Source organism: Bufo gargarizans, chromosome 3 (assembly GCF_014858855.1).
Source record: "Bufo gargarizans isolate SCDJY-AF-19 chromosome 3, ASM1485885v1, whole genome shotgun sequence".
In the NCBI taxonomy this organism is placed as follows: Eukaryota; Metazoa; Chordata; class Amphibia; order Anura; family Bufonidae; genus Bufo; species Bufo gargarizans.
The window spans coordinates 441,383,090-441,400,814 of NC_058082.1; the positions used below are offsets into that span (position 1 = coordinate 441,383,090).

The following is a 17,725-nucleotide window of genomic DNA, read 5'->3' on the forward strand; positions in this document are numbered from 1 at the left end:
GGAACCACAACCCCACCAATGTAATACACCGACATTTTGGAGAGGAGGCTAACCGGGCTGAGGGCGACTGAGGCAGAATTCATAGGCTTGCGGGCAGCTCTTAGAACCATAGAAGCCGACATCATAGGAGCAATTGAGAGACCGCAGAAAACGGCGTTCCCGGCTTTTTTTACACCAGCATTGGTGTGACGCTGACATCATGATGCACACACAGTCACGTGACACATCGCGCCTGCGCCGCCTGCAGCCTGTAACAAGACTCCCTTCCTGATAGCCCGGGGAGTCTCCGCCCACAGTACGCCAGGTAAAGATATTTCTTCCTTGCCCCGGAACCAGGAGCAAGCGACTTCTTCTTTCCAAAATGGGGTCACTTGTGGGGTATTTATACTACCCTGGCATTTTAGGGGACCTACAGCGTGAGAAGAAGTCTGGAATCCAAATGCATACAAAAATGCCCTGTGAAATCGAAAAGATACTCTTTGGATTTTGGGCTCCTTTGCCCACCTAGGCTGCAAAAAAGTGTCACACATGTGGTATCGCCGTACTCAGGATAAGTAGGGCAATGTGTTTTGGGGTGTATTTTTACATATACCCATGCTGGGTTTGAGAAATATCTCTCTAAAAGTCAACTTTTCCCTTTTTTTTTAATACAAACCGGATTCCAAAAAAGTTGGGACACTATACAAATCGTGAATAAAATCTGAATGCAATGATGTGATGTGTCAACTTCTAATATTTTATTCAGAAGAGAACATAAATCACGGAACAAAAGTTTAAACTGAGAAAATGTACCATTTTAAGGGAAAAATATGTTGAATCAGAATTTCATGGTGTCAACAAATCCCCAAAAAGTTGGAACAAGGCCATTTTCACCACTGTGTGGCATCTCCCCTTATTCTTACAATACTTAACAGACATCTGGGGACCGAGGAGACCAGTTTCTCAAGTTTAGAAATAGGAATGCTCTCCCATTCTTGTCTAATACAGGCCTCTAACTGTTCAATCGTCTTGAGCCTTCTTTGTTGCACCTTCCTCTTTATGATGCGTCAAATGTTCTCTATAGGTGAAAGATCTGGACTGCAGACTGGCCATTTCAGTACCCGGGGTGATCAATGACAGGGGGGTGATCTGGGAGTCTATATGGGGTGATCACCCCCCCCTGTAAGGCTCCATTCAGACGTCCGTATGTGTTTTGCGGATCCACGGATCGGATCTGCAAAACACTCACGGACATCTGAATGGAGCCTTACAGGGGGGTGATCAATGACAGGGGGGTGATCAGGGAGTCTATATGGGGTGATCACCCCCCTGTCATTGATCACCCCCCTGTAAGGCTCCATTCAGACGTCCGTATGTGTTTTGGGGATCCGCGGATCCGCAAAACACATACGGACGTCTGAATGGAGCCTTACAGGGGGGTGATCAATGACGGGGCGGTGATCAGGGAGTCTAATATGGGGTGATCAGGGGTTAATAAATGGGGTTAATACGTGACAGGGGGGTAGTGTAGTGGTGTTTGGTGCTATTTTACAAAGATGCCTGTGTCCTCTGGTGGTCTATCCAAGCAAAAGGGACCACCAGAGGACAAGCTAGCAGGTATATTAGACGCTGTTAACAAAAAAATCTAATCTACAGCCTGCCAGCGAATGATCGCCGCTGGCAGGCTGTAGATCAGCTCGTTTACCTCCGGTTCCTGTGAACGCGCGCTCCTGTGCGTGCGCGTTCACAGGAAATCTCGCGTCTCGTGAGATGACGCACCGGAGCGTAAAGGAACAATGAATCGACCGCCTCCGGAACGCAATCCTGCGTTAGGCGGTCTGGAGGCGGTTAAAACAAAAGAACACACACAAGTCATGGATCAAAAATTCAATAATGTAATATCAGGTCATGTTTCCGATTGAGTCCACTTGGTGTAGTGGACCCCATTTTAAAGATCCAAAAGGACTCACGATTCAAAAGCTTCTTCTTGTCATTACCACCCCTAGATGGTGGAGTAACCCTTTCCAGGCTTTGCACTATTAAACCCTGTTGCCACCATGCACCACTGAAAAATGCAGGCTAACTGCAGACACATTCCTGGCATGTGAATGAGGAATGTCAGAGATGTGCCTGCACAGTCTAACCTTAAGGCCATTGGTGATGCAACCAATATACTGGAGGGAACAGAGAGTGCATGAAATACAATAGACCACATGAGTGGTGTTACAGTTGATGTATTGTTTGATGGAAAAACTTTGATTCATGGCATAGGAAAAAACTTCCTTGCCAGGTCGCATATAAGAGCAACACGTACAGATTTTATGCCCACATTTGTAGCTTCCGAGAAACCGCAACCACACCGGAGAAGCTTGTGTCCCCTCAGAATACAAAGAAAAAGCAGAGTCTGTTGCCCCGTGTGGGTGCTCTACGGGCTGAGCATTAGAAGCCTCCCTTCAAGACACTGCGCCATTGGTCATCTGTTAAAAGTACAGGTAAGTGTTTTCTTACTATATTACAGATCTGCGAGTATTGTACACTATAAGTAGTGACAAAAACAGGCAGGCGGGAATGCCGTGACTGATCTGAGTTCTCAGAGCGACGTGTGCGCTTGTGATGGGTAAATAATAATGATTGTCTGGGTCTGGAAAGGGCTTCCTTCTGGGCGCATGCTAAACTATGCTGGGAGTATTGTCTCATGGAGAGGCGGAAGGCAGCAGATTGCATCTCCATGCGGCATGTTGCATCCTGAGTTGCATCTGATGCGGATAAACTCACCCTTAGGGATATTTTTGGCAACATAGGGAGACTGACAAGATGCCGCTCCATCTGGGGCCACTGCCGCATTAGTCAGTGTGCAATTTAAGCTAGAAATACAGCTATAATTTTCAGGATTTTAAAAAACACCCTTTTTGGGTGTAAAACTCAATTTTACAGCCCTTGCTGCATCTGTTAGTGTGAAATTCAAGCATTATATACTGCTGTCATATTCTGTTATTCAAAAAACACCCATTTTGGGCAAAATACTTAATAAAAGTCATAATTCACTTTATACTTTTATTAGTACAAAACATGCCATAGAAATCAAGAAATCCAAATATAAAAATATCTACTATCTATAAAACTAACTAAGACAACGTGAATATTCTCAGTTCCAAAATACAGCATGTATATCAAGATCCAGGCCCCTTGTCCCCTCCCCCTTCCACCAATCTGATTAATTGTCAGTTCATTGTCAGTGACGCTTCTATATATGTGCAACTAATGGAATAAGAAAAGTTGTAAAACTGGAGAAAGTAGTGGAAATAAAATCCTACCAGGATCGCCATAAGGCCATCATTTAAATTGGAGATGAAAGATAGATAGTGTTTAAATAAAATTGTGAAGGAAAAAAATAAATAAAGCATCATCTAAGACATTCCACTTTCTGAATCCAATATATAAAATTCGGTGATTTACAGTTTTGGTTCTTCTATAACAATTCACAAATGTATTCACCAAGTTAAGTGCAAATCAGTGGCGTGCCCAGGGTGTGAACCCCCCCACCCCCGCCCCCAATACTTGACCACATACCTCTTACATCCAGGGACATCTCCTGTCATGTAGACCTTGTCTTTCCTCTTCTCTGTTAGACCGCCCCCACAGTAGTGTCCCCTACACTGCCCCCCACACAGTACTGTCCCCCACACTGTAGTGTCCCCCACATTGCCCATATAGTAATTTTCCCCCCACATAGTAATCCCTTCCATAATAATTTGCACCCACACAGTATCCCCAGTATCCCATCATATCCCCCCCCCTCATCCTCCTGTGTGCACCCCCCTCATGTCCCCCAAAGTTGGCACATAAAAGAAAAAAACAAAACAAAAAAAAGCCTAAAAGCTAAATACTTACCTGCGCTTGCTCGCAAAGTCCCGGCACTGTGCTGCTGAGTACCGGCACAGGCGAGCGCGATGACGTTATCACGCGCGCCTGCGCCAGGATTTCACTACCGCATAGGCTTCAGGCCTACTAGTCCTGCAAGCCTATGACGGTGATCGGAGGCGGGGCAGGGAACTATGCGCTCCGCTCCCTGCCCTGCCACAGTATGTGGGTGTCAGCGCGTCAGCAATTCATCTGTATTGATGGAAGCGCTCATTGCTTCTGGGCCTGCTGGCACCCCCGTGATAGCCGGCACCCGGGGCGGACCGCCACCACCCCCTCCCCCACCCCCTGGGCACGCCACTGGTGCAAAAACCCCGGTGTGCTCGAGATTAACCATTCTAATGTAGTGATATAGTGTAGACTCTCCCAGTGCACCATCACAGGCAGTGGAACAGGGCAGGGTTTGTGTTGGCCAAAGGATAAAGATAAGACAATTACAATCAATCAAGATTGGTTTTCACTCTGGTGATCAATACAATAAATATTAAGTAAAATTTGTATCAAGTTGGGTTAAAATTGCCAATTCTCTGAAGTTTGATATATAGGCGTGTTACCGCAAGTCTATAGAAAGCTTGTTAGTTGGGCTGCTATTATGCACTAAATGCACTAAATATACTTTCTATGTTAGAAAGTATATTATAAGTCTATCACACCCCTCAGTGTATCACACCTATCGATAAAACACCTATACCGGGCCTTAAAAGGACTTTTGTGGCCCTATTAGCTAGTGTTTGGTGTCCCTAGCAGCTAGCTAATAGGGACACCAACAATGAGCTAAAATATGAGCTAAAATGCACTAAAATATAGCACACCTATACCAGGCCTTAAAAGGACTTTTGTGGCCCTTTTAGCTAGCGTTTGGTGTCCCTAACAGCTAGCTAATAGGGACACCAACAATGGGCTGCTGCGGCTACTTGACTGAGTAGCCAAATAACATTTTTTTTTTGTTTTTTTTTACTAAATGAAAGTATTACTACTGGTGAAAAGTATGTCATATGGTTCTGTTAATGGAGTTTATCTGGATTATAAAAAAAAAAGGTCGGCTTTCAGAAGTAGGACCACACTTGGTCCATTGGCTTTGTTTAGTATTGCACTTGAATAGGGATCAGGTGTAATACCAGAGTCTATCCCTTTAAGACATGTTATACAAAAAAACTATTTTCAAATGGATTCTGGTGAATTATGACAGACCCCATTGACTTTAATAAAGTTTGGTATTTTTACAAACATGAATAACGCTGCAGATGCACTATTTATGTATATGTCAAATGTATTCATGGAAAGTTTGGTGACCACCAGTTAGGCCACATAGGTTCATCCGGCTTCCTACAATAAGAAACAGCAAACCTACAGACAAATAGGCTTCTATAAGCCATAAACTATCCAGCTTTGGAGTCTGAGAAATCTGGTTGATCTTGCTATAAGAATTATACCTGTTCTTGGAACGACAAATAACATTTTCATCAACTTATCAAGAGGACATTTTACTTGGAAAAATCACATATAATTTAATGCAGTCATAAAAAAAATTGTCAAAAAAAATAAAAAAGACTGCTTGGGCTATATATAAAAACTATAGCAGGCTTCAGTCCGAAAGCAAAAATAGGACTGTGTGCAGATCTCCTATGAGTGTCATCATCAGCAAGGATAAGTTAATGTTCATGTCTCCATGCTGGCTCTCCCTGCTGCTGTACTACGCTCTCGCCACTCGGTTCACCTATGAAATAATAGAAATAATACAGATATAGTAGTTGGTCGCAGTCCTGACAGTGGCCAATAACAGGCTGAAGATTATTAAAGCTGATCTCACAAGTTGTAAAATGTAATGTTACTGTTAACCCAAAGTATTAAAGAAAAGTCACAGAAAATAACGCACTAACACAATAGATGCAAACAATATATTGAAACATTGAAACGACCAGCAGAGATCTTTCGCTTCCAATTCGATCCTTCTGTAGGAACCAAAGGTGAAGAACCACCAACAAAAGTAAAATAAAAAATGTATTATACTCACAGAAGTAACAAGGTAATAGGCATATTATAAAGTTGCATCAGCCCTTGTGTCTTTGCCTGACCTAGGTTTTTCTTTTGCTTCATCAAGGGCGCATACTCCACCCTCATCTGGGCGTCTAATTTATACAGATCTAGGGTGGCAAAAACTCCTCCCAATTGCATTAGGCCAGAAACAACATAAAATCATTCCTATCCCCAAATAAAACACTAAAATAATTAGTTCACTTTAAAACCAATGTGTTTCTTCCACTTATCTCTTAAAACAATCTGCCCTTATTATTACTATTCCATTCTTCGTTTCGCCCACCAAATCACTTACTAATGACTATTTGACATAACTTTCCCGATCGCATGGTTGGGTTTAGCTAATAAGGAAGTGCACTCCTCTTTCATTCATAAAAGTCTCCTGACCCCGTGATTAAAATTAGCCAATCACAGCCAGATCTTCTCTCATTCATTCTTTAAATCAAGTGGTTCTATCGGACCAATAACCGGGTACTAGTGTTTCCGCACTTCCGTTACGTATTTGCACAAAAAATTTCCGCAAAAAATAGAACATGTCCTATTCTTGTCCGCAGACATGGACAAGAAAAGGCATTTCTATTAAAGTCCCGGCCATGTGCGGTCCGCAAAATGCGAACGCACATGGCCGGTGTCAGTGTTTTGCGGATCCGCAATTTGCGGACTGCAAAACACTTGCGGATGTGTGAATGGACCATTACCTTGTTACTTCTGTGAGTATAATAAATTATAAATTTTACTTTTGTTGGTGATTCTTTACTATTTGATCAACCTTTGGTTTCTATAGAAGGATCGAATTGGAGGCGAAAGAGATCTCTGCTGGTCGTTTCAATGTTCCTCTAGATTTGAACGCTGTGATTGACTCCATTATAATTTGGATGCCTTCTGGATATTCTGAGCAGCGCGGTCTTTCTATTTTGATTTGCTGACTTGTGGTGTGAAACGTACCCACTTCACCTTGAGACCTGCAGCACTACAAACAGGCAACGTAACGGAGAACTATTTTTATATTTATACACATGAATGGATTAATCTGAAATAGGCCTCATGCACACGAATGTATTTTGTTTCCGTGTCCGTTCTTTTTGAAGATAGAATGTCAATGGGTCCGCAAAAATGCAAACAGCACACCGTGTGCTATCCGCAACCGTATGTCCGTTCCGTAGCCCCTTAAAAAAAAATTCATGTCCTATTCTTGTCTGTTTTAGGCATTGCTACAATGGATACACACAAAAAAAAAAAAAGAGCTGGCATACGGAATTTGCGGACCGCAAAACACATAGGGTCGTGTGCATGTAGCCTTCAACTGTGAACATGTAGTTCAAAATGCTTAAGCAGAATATCACATTCAGCTGTAATCTGGAAGCATACAACATTCCCACTGCACCAGACTGAAATCCTGTATTTGCTGCAGATGAATGGGGTAGTTGTAGCACTTCCTGCAACAAATCAACCGTGGGTGAATTCGCTCTTAGTGTGTGCTGACATGATCAGCTTTTGAAGAGTGTTTAGTTGTGAGTTCTAAAATACTCATCAAATCTGCTGACATTCTGCATCCAGTGCAAGAGAATGGGGATATCTATCATTAACTGCACTGGATTCCACACTGAATAACTATGGGGCTAGTCCTGATCCATGGGGATCTGCTGGCCCATCCCAGCAGAAATACTAGTGTCAATCTATAATTTCTACTGCAGATTCTTAAAAAAAAAAATCCACATTAGTTTCCATAGGGAAATCCTTACAGTCGAAGCATACAGTATTCTGGAGGGATTCAGGAAAAGGAAATTAACGATTGGGAATCTTTACTTACTAGGTTGTGGTTCATTAACATTCATGTTTCCAAAAAGGTCTGCAAGTTCTGTGTCATCCAGATCTTCAAGGTCATCAGCTTGGAAGCCACGATGACCACCTTTATCACAGCAAAACTTCAAAAATCTAATGACAGATAAAAGTATAATAAATTCATAAAATAGGGTTCAGTCTTAAAAGGGTGGTACAATTACAATTTAATCGACAACTACACGTCTGATGGGTGGGATCAAGGAGATCACGAGAATAGCAGCCTATGTTCCCCCATTTGAATGGAGCAGCAGACACGCCCATTAAATTCTAGGGGACTGCTGTAGATCGCCAAGTACAAGTGCTCGGACATATCCATCAGCCCCACGGAGCTGAATGGAGTGACAGTGTGCAAGTCGCTCTATTTAAATAGAGAAATGTGGTCTCCAGATCAGACACTTGTCTCCTATACTGTGGATAGGGGGTAAGTAATATTAAATAAGACAACCCATTTAATATCAGTATCGTTAAACATTGTTCTTTTTTTTTTCCAAAAGGCACTTGTAAGGTTCAAACAAACATTTTCCAGTCAACACAATGACCTCTTTATTAAGGACAGCATTCTAGTCCTGGGCAGGGCCACTTTTGTCCTCAGAACAGCCCGGACGCATCACATTCAAGGAGACTTTGATTCACACTGACAAAAATCACAACTGTGAATTTCCTGCTCCAACACATCCCAAAGGGGGTTTATTGGATCTGCCAAGCAATTTTTTAATTCTCTACTCATAATGATTTACAGGGGACCTGTCACCACAAATGCAGTGCAATCTACAGGCAGCATGTTCTAGAGCAGGAGGGGCGAAGCAGATTGATATACAGTTTTCAGTAAAATGTGTAATCTATACATGTATCTCTCTTCTCTTTCTGACTTCATTGTACACAGGGGAGGTGCTATCAGTGACTGACAGCTATCTCTGTATACACCCTTACACAGGGGATACGACCAATCACTGATAACACCTCCCCTGTGTACAATGAAATCAGAAAGGGAAGAGATTTAAGTGTATAAATCATAAGCTTTACTGAATATTTACCCACAAAACTATATAATCAGTCACAGGAGAAGTGTCCAATCCAGGAAATCGCATTTCTACCTATAACACAAACAATTCCCTGTGCTGCGTTTATACACCACAAACCCACAAAAATGTACAGTACCAATGAATAAACAGTAAAATTGCTACATTATTAATTACATCCATACAAACATTTTAAAAAAGATCTATAAATGGGACTTTACACAGATGTGCTGGTACCTAGCAATTCTAAAGTAAACAGCAAATAGAAATGCACCTAAATAGCTCCTTTAGTACCTATCACATGGCAATCAATCATCGCTAGACAGGGAAAAATAAAATCAATAACGGGCTAAATAGGGAAAACAAATATGCTGAATGAATAATAATATGCAGAAACAGAACGATGTACCCTAACACACGTTTCGCTGCCCAAGCTTCCTCTGGGGGATGTTCTGTATTTGCTGTTTAGTTAATGCCTTGATACCACCGCATCTGTCTAATTAAAGTCTCATTTATAGGTCTTTTTTAACATATATTTATACTGTTTATTAATTGGTCCTGTGCATTTTCTGTGGCTTTGTCACGTAACAGTTTGTCAGAAGGTGCCCATACACCTTCAATAGCTGTTGAACAAATGCTAGTTTGGCTGAAAAGTATCTCTCCCTACTACCCCATACCCAGGGATGGGCAACCTGCAGCACTCCAGCTGCTGCGAAACTACAATTCCCAGCATGTTCCATTTATTTTTTATGAGAGTTCTGAGAAGAGCAGAGCAAGTATGTAGGCTGGGAGTTGTAGTTTCAGAACAGCTGGAGTGCCGCAGGTTGCCCACCCCTAAAACACATACATGCTTGGTTTGGCAATAGAGAGAGACAAGATCGCAGCTGCCAACACCTGTGGTAGTGGCGGCTTATCTCAACAACAGGATCGGGTGTTGAAATTCAATTCTTCTCTCCCCTGACATCTGCTGGTTCAACCAACAACAGTTAAATGTGTATGGGGGGGCCTTAAATGGTATCCGTCACTATGAATATGCAGTATAATTTGTAGTTGCCATGTCAAAGAGCAGGAGGAGCCGAGCAGGTAAAGACTCAGTATAACTTTTATTTAATTCCCTTACATTCCTGCTCATTCTTGGGCTTTGAAGTCTAGGAGGTGGTCCTATCAGTGATTGACTGCCTTCCCTCTGACTGTGGAAACAGATCACTGTCAACCACTGATCGGATCACCTCCTTGATTTCAAAGCTCAGAAAATGAAGGAATATAAATGAATGAAATACATACAAATTATACTGAATCTTTACCTATAAAATGGACCATTTTCAATGCGATAGGTTCCCTTTAACCACTTCACATCCGCCCATAGGATATAAACGTCCTATGGGTGGATGTTTATCTCTGAATGGACGTTCTGGAACGTCCATTCAGAGATGGCAGCTGCACGCTAAGGCTAGGTCTACACGACGACAGTTGTCGCGCGACATTTTGTTGCACCAATGTCGCGCGACAATTTTTATAATGGCAGTCTATGGTGTCGCACTGCAACATGCGACATGCTGCGACTGCGACGCGACAGTCGCAGAAAATCCATTCAAGATGGATTTTTCTGCGACTGTCGCGTCGCAGTCGCAACATGTCGCATGTTGCAGTGCGACACCATAGACTGCCATTATAAAAATTGTCGCGCGACATTGGTGCAACAAAATGTCGCGCGACAACTGTTGCGCCCTATCTGTCGCGCGACTTTTTGTCGCGCAACAAATGTCGTCGTGTAGACCTAGCCTAATCGTGCAGCTGCCGAGCGGGGGGCCTGCTGTCAGTGACAACAGGGAAACCTAGAGAGAAGGCAGGGACCGTTCCTCGGTGTCCCTGCCTTTTAGATCGCTGTATGCGCTATGCGCTTCCTGTCCCGGCGGTCATGTGACCTCTGGGGCTGTGCAGGAGCTGTCTTCCACAGACCTCGATCAGCTCTGCACTGAGGCTGTACAGCGCAGTATTCTGAGTATTCTGCTGTACAGCCTCTCTGGGGGGTGTATTTTCCCTGTAACTGGGGCTACTATGTCAGCCCCAGTTACAGGAGAAATCAATGATGAAAAAAAAAAAGGGAAGTTAAATGTCCCACAGAGGTCTTGTATGACCATATGGGGGACGCAAAGTGTAAAATAAAAAATAAATAAAAAAATAAAATGTTAAAAAAAAAAGTTTCACATGTAAAAAAAATTCCCCAATTAAGTAATTTAATCTGTTTAAAAATAGAAAAATAAAGCAAAAATAGACATATTTGGTATTGCCGAGTCCGTAATGACTCGGCTGTATAAATATATCACATGATCCACTTCATCCGATAAACACCATAAAAAAAACTGTCAAAAAATGCCATTTTTGTCACCTTACAAAAAGTGCAACTCCAAGTGATCAAAAATGCGCATTTCCCACAAAATGGTGCCAATAAAACCATCACCTCATCCTGCAAAAAATGAGCCCCTACATAAGAAAATCGCTCAAAAAATAAACTATAGCTCTCAGAACATGGAGAACATTAAAACATAATATTTTTTTATTTAAAAAATGCTATTATTGTGTTAAAGTGAAATAAATAAAGAAAAGTATACATATTAGGTATCACCGCGTCTGTAACAACCAGCTCTATAAAAAAATATCACATGAGCTAACTCCTCAGATGAACACCGTAAAAAAATTAAATAAAAACTGTGCCAAAAAAAGCCATTTTTTGTCACCTTACATCACAAAAATTGCAACACCAAGCAATCAAAAAGGTGTATGCCCCCCAAAATAGTACCAATCAAACAGTAACATCATCCCGCAAAAAATGAGACCCTACTTAAGACAATCGGTCAAAAAATAATATTAATATGACTCTCAGACAATGGAGACACTAAAACATAATTTTTTTTGTTTCAAAAATGCTAGTATTGTGTAAAACTTAAATAAAATAAGAAAAAGTATACATATTAGGTATTGCCAGATTCGCCACGTCCGTAATGATCTGCTCTCTAAAAATGTCACATGACCAGATAAACGCTGTGAAAATAAATAAAAACTGTGCCAAAACAACCAATTTTTTGGTTACCTTGCCCCATAAAGTGTAATAATGAATGATCAAAAAATCATATGTACCCAAAAATGGTACCAATAACAACGTCAACTCTTCCTGCAAAAAACGAGCCCCTGCACAAGACGATCAGCATAAAAAAAAAATATATGGATTTCAGAAAATAGAGACACAAAAACATAATTTATTTTTCAAAAATGCTTTATTATGTAAAACTGAAAAAAACAAAGAAAGTAGACATATTTGATATCATTGCGTCCGTTACAACTTGATCTATAAAAATAGCATATGATCTACCCTGTCAGATAAGTGCTGTAAAAAAAACTATGCCAAAACAGCAATTTTTGGGTTACATTGCCTCACAAAAACGTAATATAGAGCAATTAAAAATCATATATACCCCAAATAGTACCAATAAAACGTTCCTTTTCTTCTGCGCCCTGCCATGTGCCCTTACATAAGTTTACGACCACATATGGGGTGTTTCTGTAAACCGCAGAATCAGGGTAATAAATATTTAGTTTTGTTTGGCTGTTAACCCTCAATGTGTTAAAGAAAAAAATTGATTAAAATGGAAAATCTGCCAAAAAAGAAATTTAGAAATGTCATCTCCATTTTCCTTTAATTCTTGTGGAACACCAAAAGGGTTAACAAAGTTTGTAAAAATCAATTTTGAGTAACTTGAGGGGTGTAGTTTCTATAACGGGGTCATTTATGGGGGGTTTCCACAATGTAAGCCCCACAACTTTACTTCAGACCTGAACTGGTCCTTAAAAAGTGGGTTTTGGAAATTTTCTAAAAAATGTTAAGAATTGCTTCTAAAATTCTAAGCCTTCTAACGTCCTAAAAAAATAAATTGACATTTCCAAAATGATGCCAACATAAATTATACATATGGGGAATGTTAAGTAATAAATATTTTATGAGGTATCACTTTCTGTTTTGAAAGCAGAGAAATTGAAATTTAGAAAATTGCTAATTTTTCAATTTTTTTGGGTAAATTTTCGATTTTATAAATAAAGAGGGAAATATATTGACTAACATTTACCACTGTCATGAAGTACAATGTGTCAGGAGAAAATAATCTCAGAATGGCTTGGATAAGTAAAAGCCTTCCAAAGTTATTACCACATAAAGTAACATACATAGACATATAGAGATATAAACAAAAGTTTTGGAGAGAAGAAACATCAGGGTGCCCTAAGAAAACATAGTGTATCTCTTTTGTCCTGTACAGTTGGGCACTCATGCCTGATAATTTCCCTGGGAAAGGCAGCTGCGTCATTTACTGTAAATTTGCCTTTCCTTGGGGCCTGCCAGTTGGGCATCACAAGTATCAACTATATTGCTAAGCAGTTTTAACCATAGTGTACAGTTATTACAGCCTAGAACAAGTCACTTTATTTAAATTATTTTATTCTAAACAAGGACATAATTAATAAAACTGACTATGGCACTTGGATACAAGCATCATTGTCTGTTACTTACCGAGACCAATTTGGATCTTTTCGTAGGATGATGGAATTGCCAATCATGATTAAGAGAGCTTTAGCCCTTGTAATGGAGACATTAAACCTCTAAACAGCCCAAAAGAACAGTTATGGTTAGAAGACGTGATGGAGAGGTCACATTACAGAAGTAAAGTTCATAAAGTGTTAAAATATTTTTGATAAACACAGAAATTTACAAGGAATTAAATTAACACTGTTCTAAAACTATGTACGGTATATCAATTGCGGCAACTACTGTATGTGAAATACTACAGATTATACATAATGAAATGTCAATATGTACATTGTTGTAGGTTTTCAGATATCAAGGTGGCCTCTGGAATAAATATACAGTGAGAATTTTTCAAAAATATGCAAGAGGTATTTGCCCACCATTCACAGGACTCAATTCCTTTACATGTACAGACAACTGAGTAGATATAATGTCATCTGTGGATTTCCACAGATGAACATCCATAATTTGGTATTTCTACAGCTTTACTTCGTCAGCAAATCAAACTGACTGTATTTGTCTCGAAAACTAATACGACTCTACCCTAAAATTGACATTGACAAAAACATACTGGCTAACAGTGTTAGCTTTGGATGCATGGGCACCACTTATCAAGTGGTACAGAGACCTTGGCATTTCATTTCTACAGAGCAGCATTAAAGGCTATGTACACCTTCAGAGGCAATTTTTTTTAAATGATTGCATGTTACTCATTTTTGGCAAAAAAATAATTTCAATTGGCCTTAATTAAAAATATTGTTCTGTTCTGTCACATCGGGTTAACTGTTTTTCTAACTGTGTGACTCGTACTTTCAGTAGTTTAGAGATCAGGTTTATTAGATGACCAGCACAAAGTGAGAGGTCATAAACACTCTTAACAATTTAAGTCACATTCTTAGCAGCAAGATAAGCACTGAGCTATAATTAGTGTTTATAATGTCAGAGAGCAGAGATAAGGAGTCCGTCTGCTCCTGTCTGATGGAAAGACAGAAAATGCGAAGGGTGCTTCTAGAGCATGTCAGCTCTGTACAGAAAAATAATGTATATTGTATTATATATATATATGACAAAAAATTAGACTGCACTCTGGTAGACTTTCCAAAAAGTCAATGTTCATTGACTTTTTGGAAAGTCTACCGAAGTGCAGTCCAATTTTTTGTCCTACATAAGTGGGTAAGCACCTATTGCCATACTTGGGCTCTGCACCCTTTTCCCTCTTTTTTTCTTGGATGGTGCTGCTGGTGGTTTTTCTCTTATATATACTGGATATATATATATATATTTTTTTTTTTTTCGCTTTATAAGACGCACCCCAGATTTTAGAGTAGGAAAATAATATTTTTTTTTCCCATCAGACCTCATATTAGCCTACTCAGAGCCCTATCAGATCTCATATTTGCCCATCAGACCCTTATCAGACTTCAGATTAGCCCATCAGACCCTTATCAGACTTCAAATTAGCCCATCAGACCCCCATCAGTCCTCAGATTAGTCCATCAGAGCGCACCAGGTTTTAGATTAGCCCATCAGACCCCCATCATGCCTCAAATTAGCCCATCAGACCTCAGATTAGCCCATCAGACCCCAGATTAGCCCATCAGTACCCCCAGACCTCAGATTAGCCCATCAGTACCCCCAGACCTCAGTTTAGCCCATCAGTACCCCCAGACCTCAGATCAGCCCATCAGTACCCTCAGACCTCAGAATAGCCAATCAGAGCGGGGAGCGAAGTGCTGCAAGTGCAGGTAATACTTACCCTCCCTGGTCTGCACCGCGGCTCCACTTCAGCTGTCGCGCTCCCATCTTCCAGGCCTGCGCTGCACTGTCATGTCATAGTTCGCGCACTACGTCCTAATACATACTAGTGAGCACTTCCATAATGAAAGCGCTCACTAGTATTCGTTTTATAAGACACACAGACATTTCCCCCTCACTTTTGGGGGGAAAAAGTGCGTCTTATAAAGAAAAAAAATACAGTATATATATATATATATATACTGTATATATATTTTATTTTTTTATTATTTATTATATATATATATATATATATATATATATATATAGTAAATGTTCAGCAACTGTGAACGGCACAACACTGTTCTTTGGTGGACGGTGCCCGCGGCTGATGAAGCAATCCAGGCTTCAAAAAAACTATATAAATCCAGGAAATCCACGGCACTTCCTTCAGTAAAAAAGTATTTATTCACCAGAGATACAACGTTTCCGTGCGCACACTGGAACCTTTTTCAAGCAGTGATGTGAAAGGGGTGTGCACATAACATATTTATAGCGTGTTTCATATCAATCAATCAGTAACATAATTACGTGCAATAAATAACATAATTCCATCAAAATACATGTCATAATTCAAAAATACATGATTAAAAAGCCAGTACAATTCATAAAACACTGTGGGCGATTAGCTAGTGGGGATCACCTTTTTCTGGAACAGACAGTCCGTATGCAGGCAGCTTCGTTGAAATCTGGCTGGTTGCCAGGTTTATTTAGCCAAAAAGATTTGTACAGCAGAAAACAAACAAAACAAAAAGTACATCCTTGCCGTGCGGCGCTAAGCTATACAGTCGTGTCCTGACTATACGGTGCGGGGCTGCTCCCCGACATCCGTAACACAAATGGTAAAGCAAACGTTTTTTTTTTTGCATCCAAACATAGCTCTGTCTTAAGCAACACAGGTTACGGTCCTGAGACTCAGCACATGAGAGACCTGTTGTGCTCTCTTCCTGTTTATTTAAAGTCCACCTGGAGGTGAACTCCAGTGGACCACAATCTCTGGACCGGAACCAAGCCTGCCACCGAGGCTGGAAAAACCTGGGTCGGATTCCGGTTCAGTCCCTGACAACAGAGCGCATGCGAGGTGAAACATACCTATCATCCATCACCTCGCCTCGCATACCGTCACAACACATATAAGTGACTTGGATCTGTATATCCAAAAGCCTGTGTTGGTTAAAGTGACCGTGAATCATATTTCATATAATTCCAACATTAATTCCAACAATCCAACAATCAGTGCATGATTAACTGGATTAAAAACAATAACTGAGCGTTCGTGACCTGATCAGGATCCAAGCGGCACACAAGGGTCTGGCGTGGTGCAAGCACAACTGCGCCTGCGCGGCTTCTCCTAGTAACGGCAATCTTTCGGAACCTGTGAGTCAGCTGATCGGAAGTTAGGTGATCGGGATCTCAATGTCACGTGAGGCATATTGGTACACGTTGCTACGCCAACCATCACATGACCAAGGTCCTGCATTCTAGAGATCAAAAATTATCTATCTGGCTGTTTCCCTCTGGTAGTTACGTTCTTCCCAAAGTGTAAACGTCACCTGGGGTTCCGGATCATAGAGACACCATCTCTTTTGGAATTATCATTATTAAACAGGTACAGTCCTGATCAAAAGTTTAAGACCACTTGAAAAACGGCACAAAAATCATATTTAGCATGGCTGGATCTTAACAAGGTTCCAAGTAGAGCTTCAACATGCAACAAGAAGAAATGGAAGTGAGACAAAACATTTTTGGAGCATTCAATTAAATGAAAACAACGAATAAACTGAAACAGGCTGTTTTTCAGCTGATCAAAAGTTTAAGACCACACCTCCAAAGAAAAAACTAAACCCCCCCAAAACAGAAATCCAACTTCCAAACATGAACTCAGTAATGAGTAGCTCTGCCGTTATTGTTTATCACTTCCAAAATTTGTTTCGGCATGCTTGGTGAAAGCGTTTCCATGAGGTGAGTGGGAACATTTCTCCAAGTGGTGAAGACGGCCGCACGAAGTCCATCTACTGTCTGGAACTGTTGTCCATTTTTGTAAACTTCCCTTGCCATCCATCCCCAAAGGTTCTCAATTGGATTTAGATCAGTGGAACATACAGTATGGGCCAAAAGAGTGATGTTATTCTACTGGAAGAAGTCCCTTGTACTGCGGGCATTGTGTACTGTAATGTTGTCCTGTTGAAAAACCCAGTTGTTACCACACAGACGAGGGCCCTCAGTCATGAGAAATGCTCTCTGCAACATCTGGACATAGCCAGTGGCCGTTTGACGCCCCTGCACTTCCTGAAGCTCCATTGTTCCACTGAAGGAAAAAGCACCCCAGACCATTATGGTGCCCCCTCCATTGTGGCACGTAGAAAACATCTCAGATGGGATCTGCTTGTCATGCCAGTAACGTTGGAAACCATCAGGACCATCAGGGTTAAATTTTTCTCATCAGAGAATAAAACTTTCTTCCACCTTTGAATGTCCCATGTTTGGTGCTCTCTTGCAAAGTCCAAACGAGCAGTTTTGTGGCATTCAAGGAGACGAGGTCTTTGAAGACGTTTTT

The 17,725-nt window shown here is 40.9% G+C and overlaps 1 protein-coding gene across 1 annotated transcript in view; it reads right to left on the reverse strand.

Annotated features, from left to right (window-relative positions):
• Nucleotides 1-5,070: 5,070 nt before the first annotated feature.
• The window catches only part of LOC122932196 (putative helicase MOV-10), a 174,900-nt gene continuing 162,245 nt past the window's right edge, over nt 5,071-17,725 (reverse strand). Inside the window, exons 21-23 of the mRNA XM_044286474.1 lie at nt 13,360-13,448; nt 7,748-7,872; nt 5,071-5,617 (exon numbers count right to left, since the gene is read on the reverse strand). Coding sequence (XP_044142409.1) covers nt 5,553-5,617; nt 7,748-7,872; nt 13,360-13,448 — 279 coding nt within the window. The 3' untranslated portion in view covers nt 5,071-5,552. The remainder of the gene's footprint in view (nt 5,618-7,747; nt 7,873-13,359; nt 13,449-17,725) is intronic.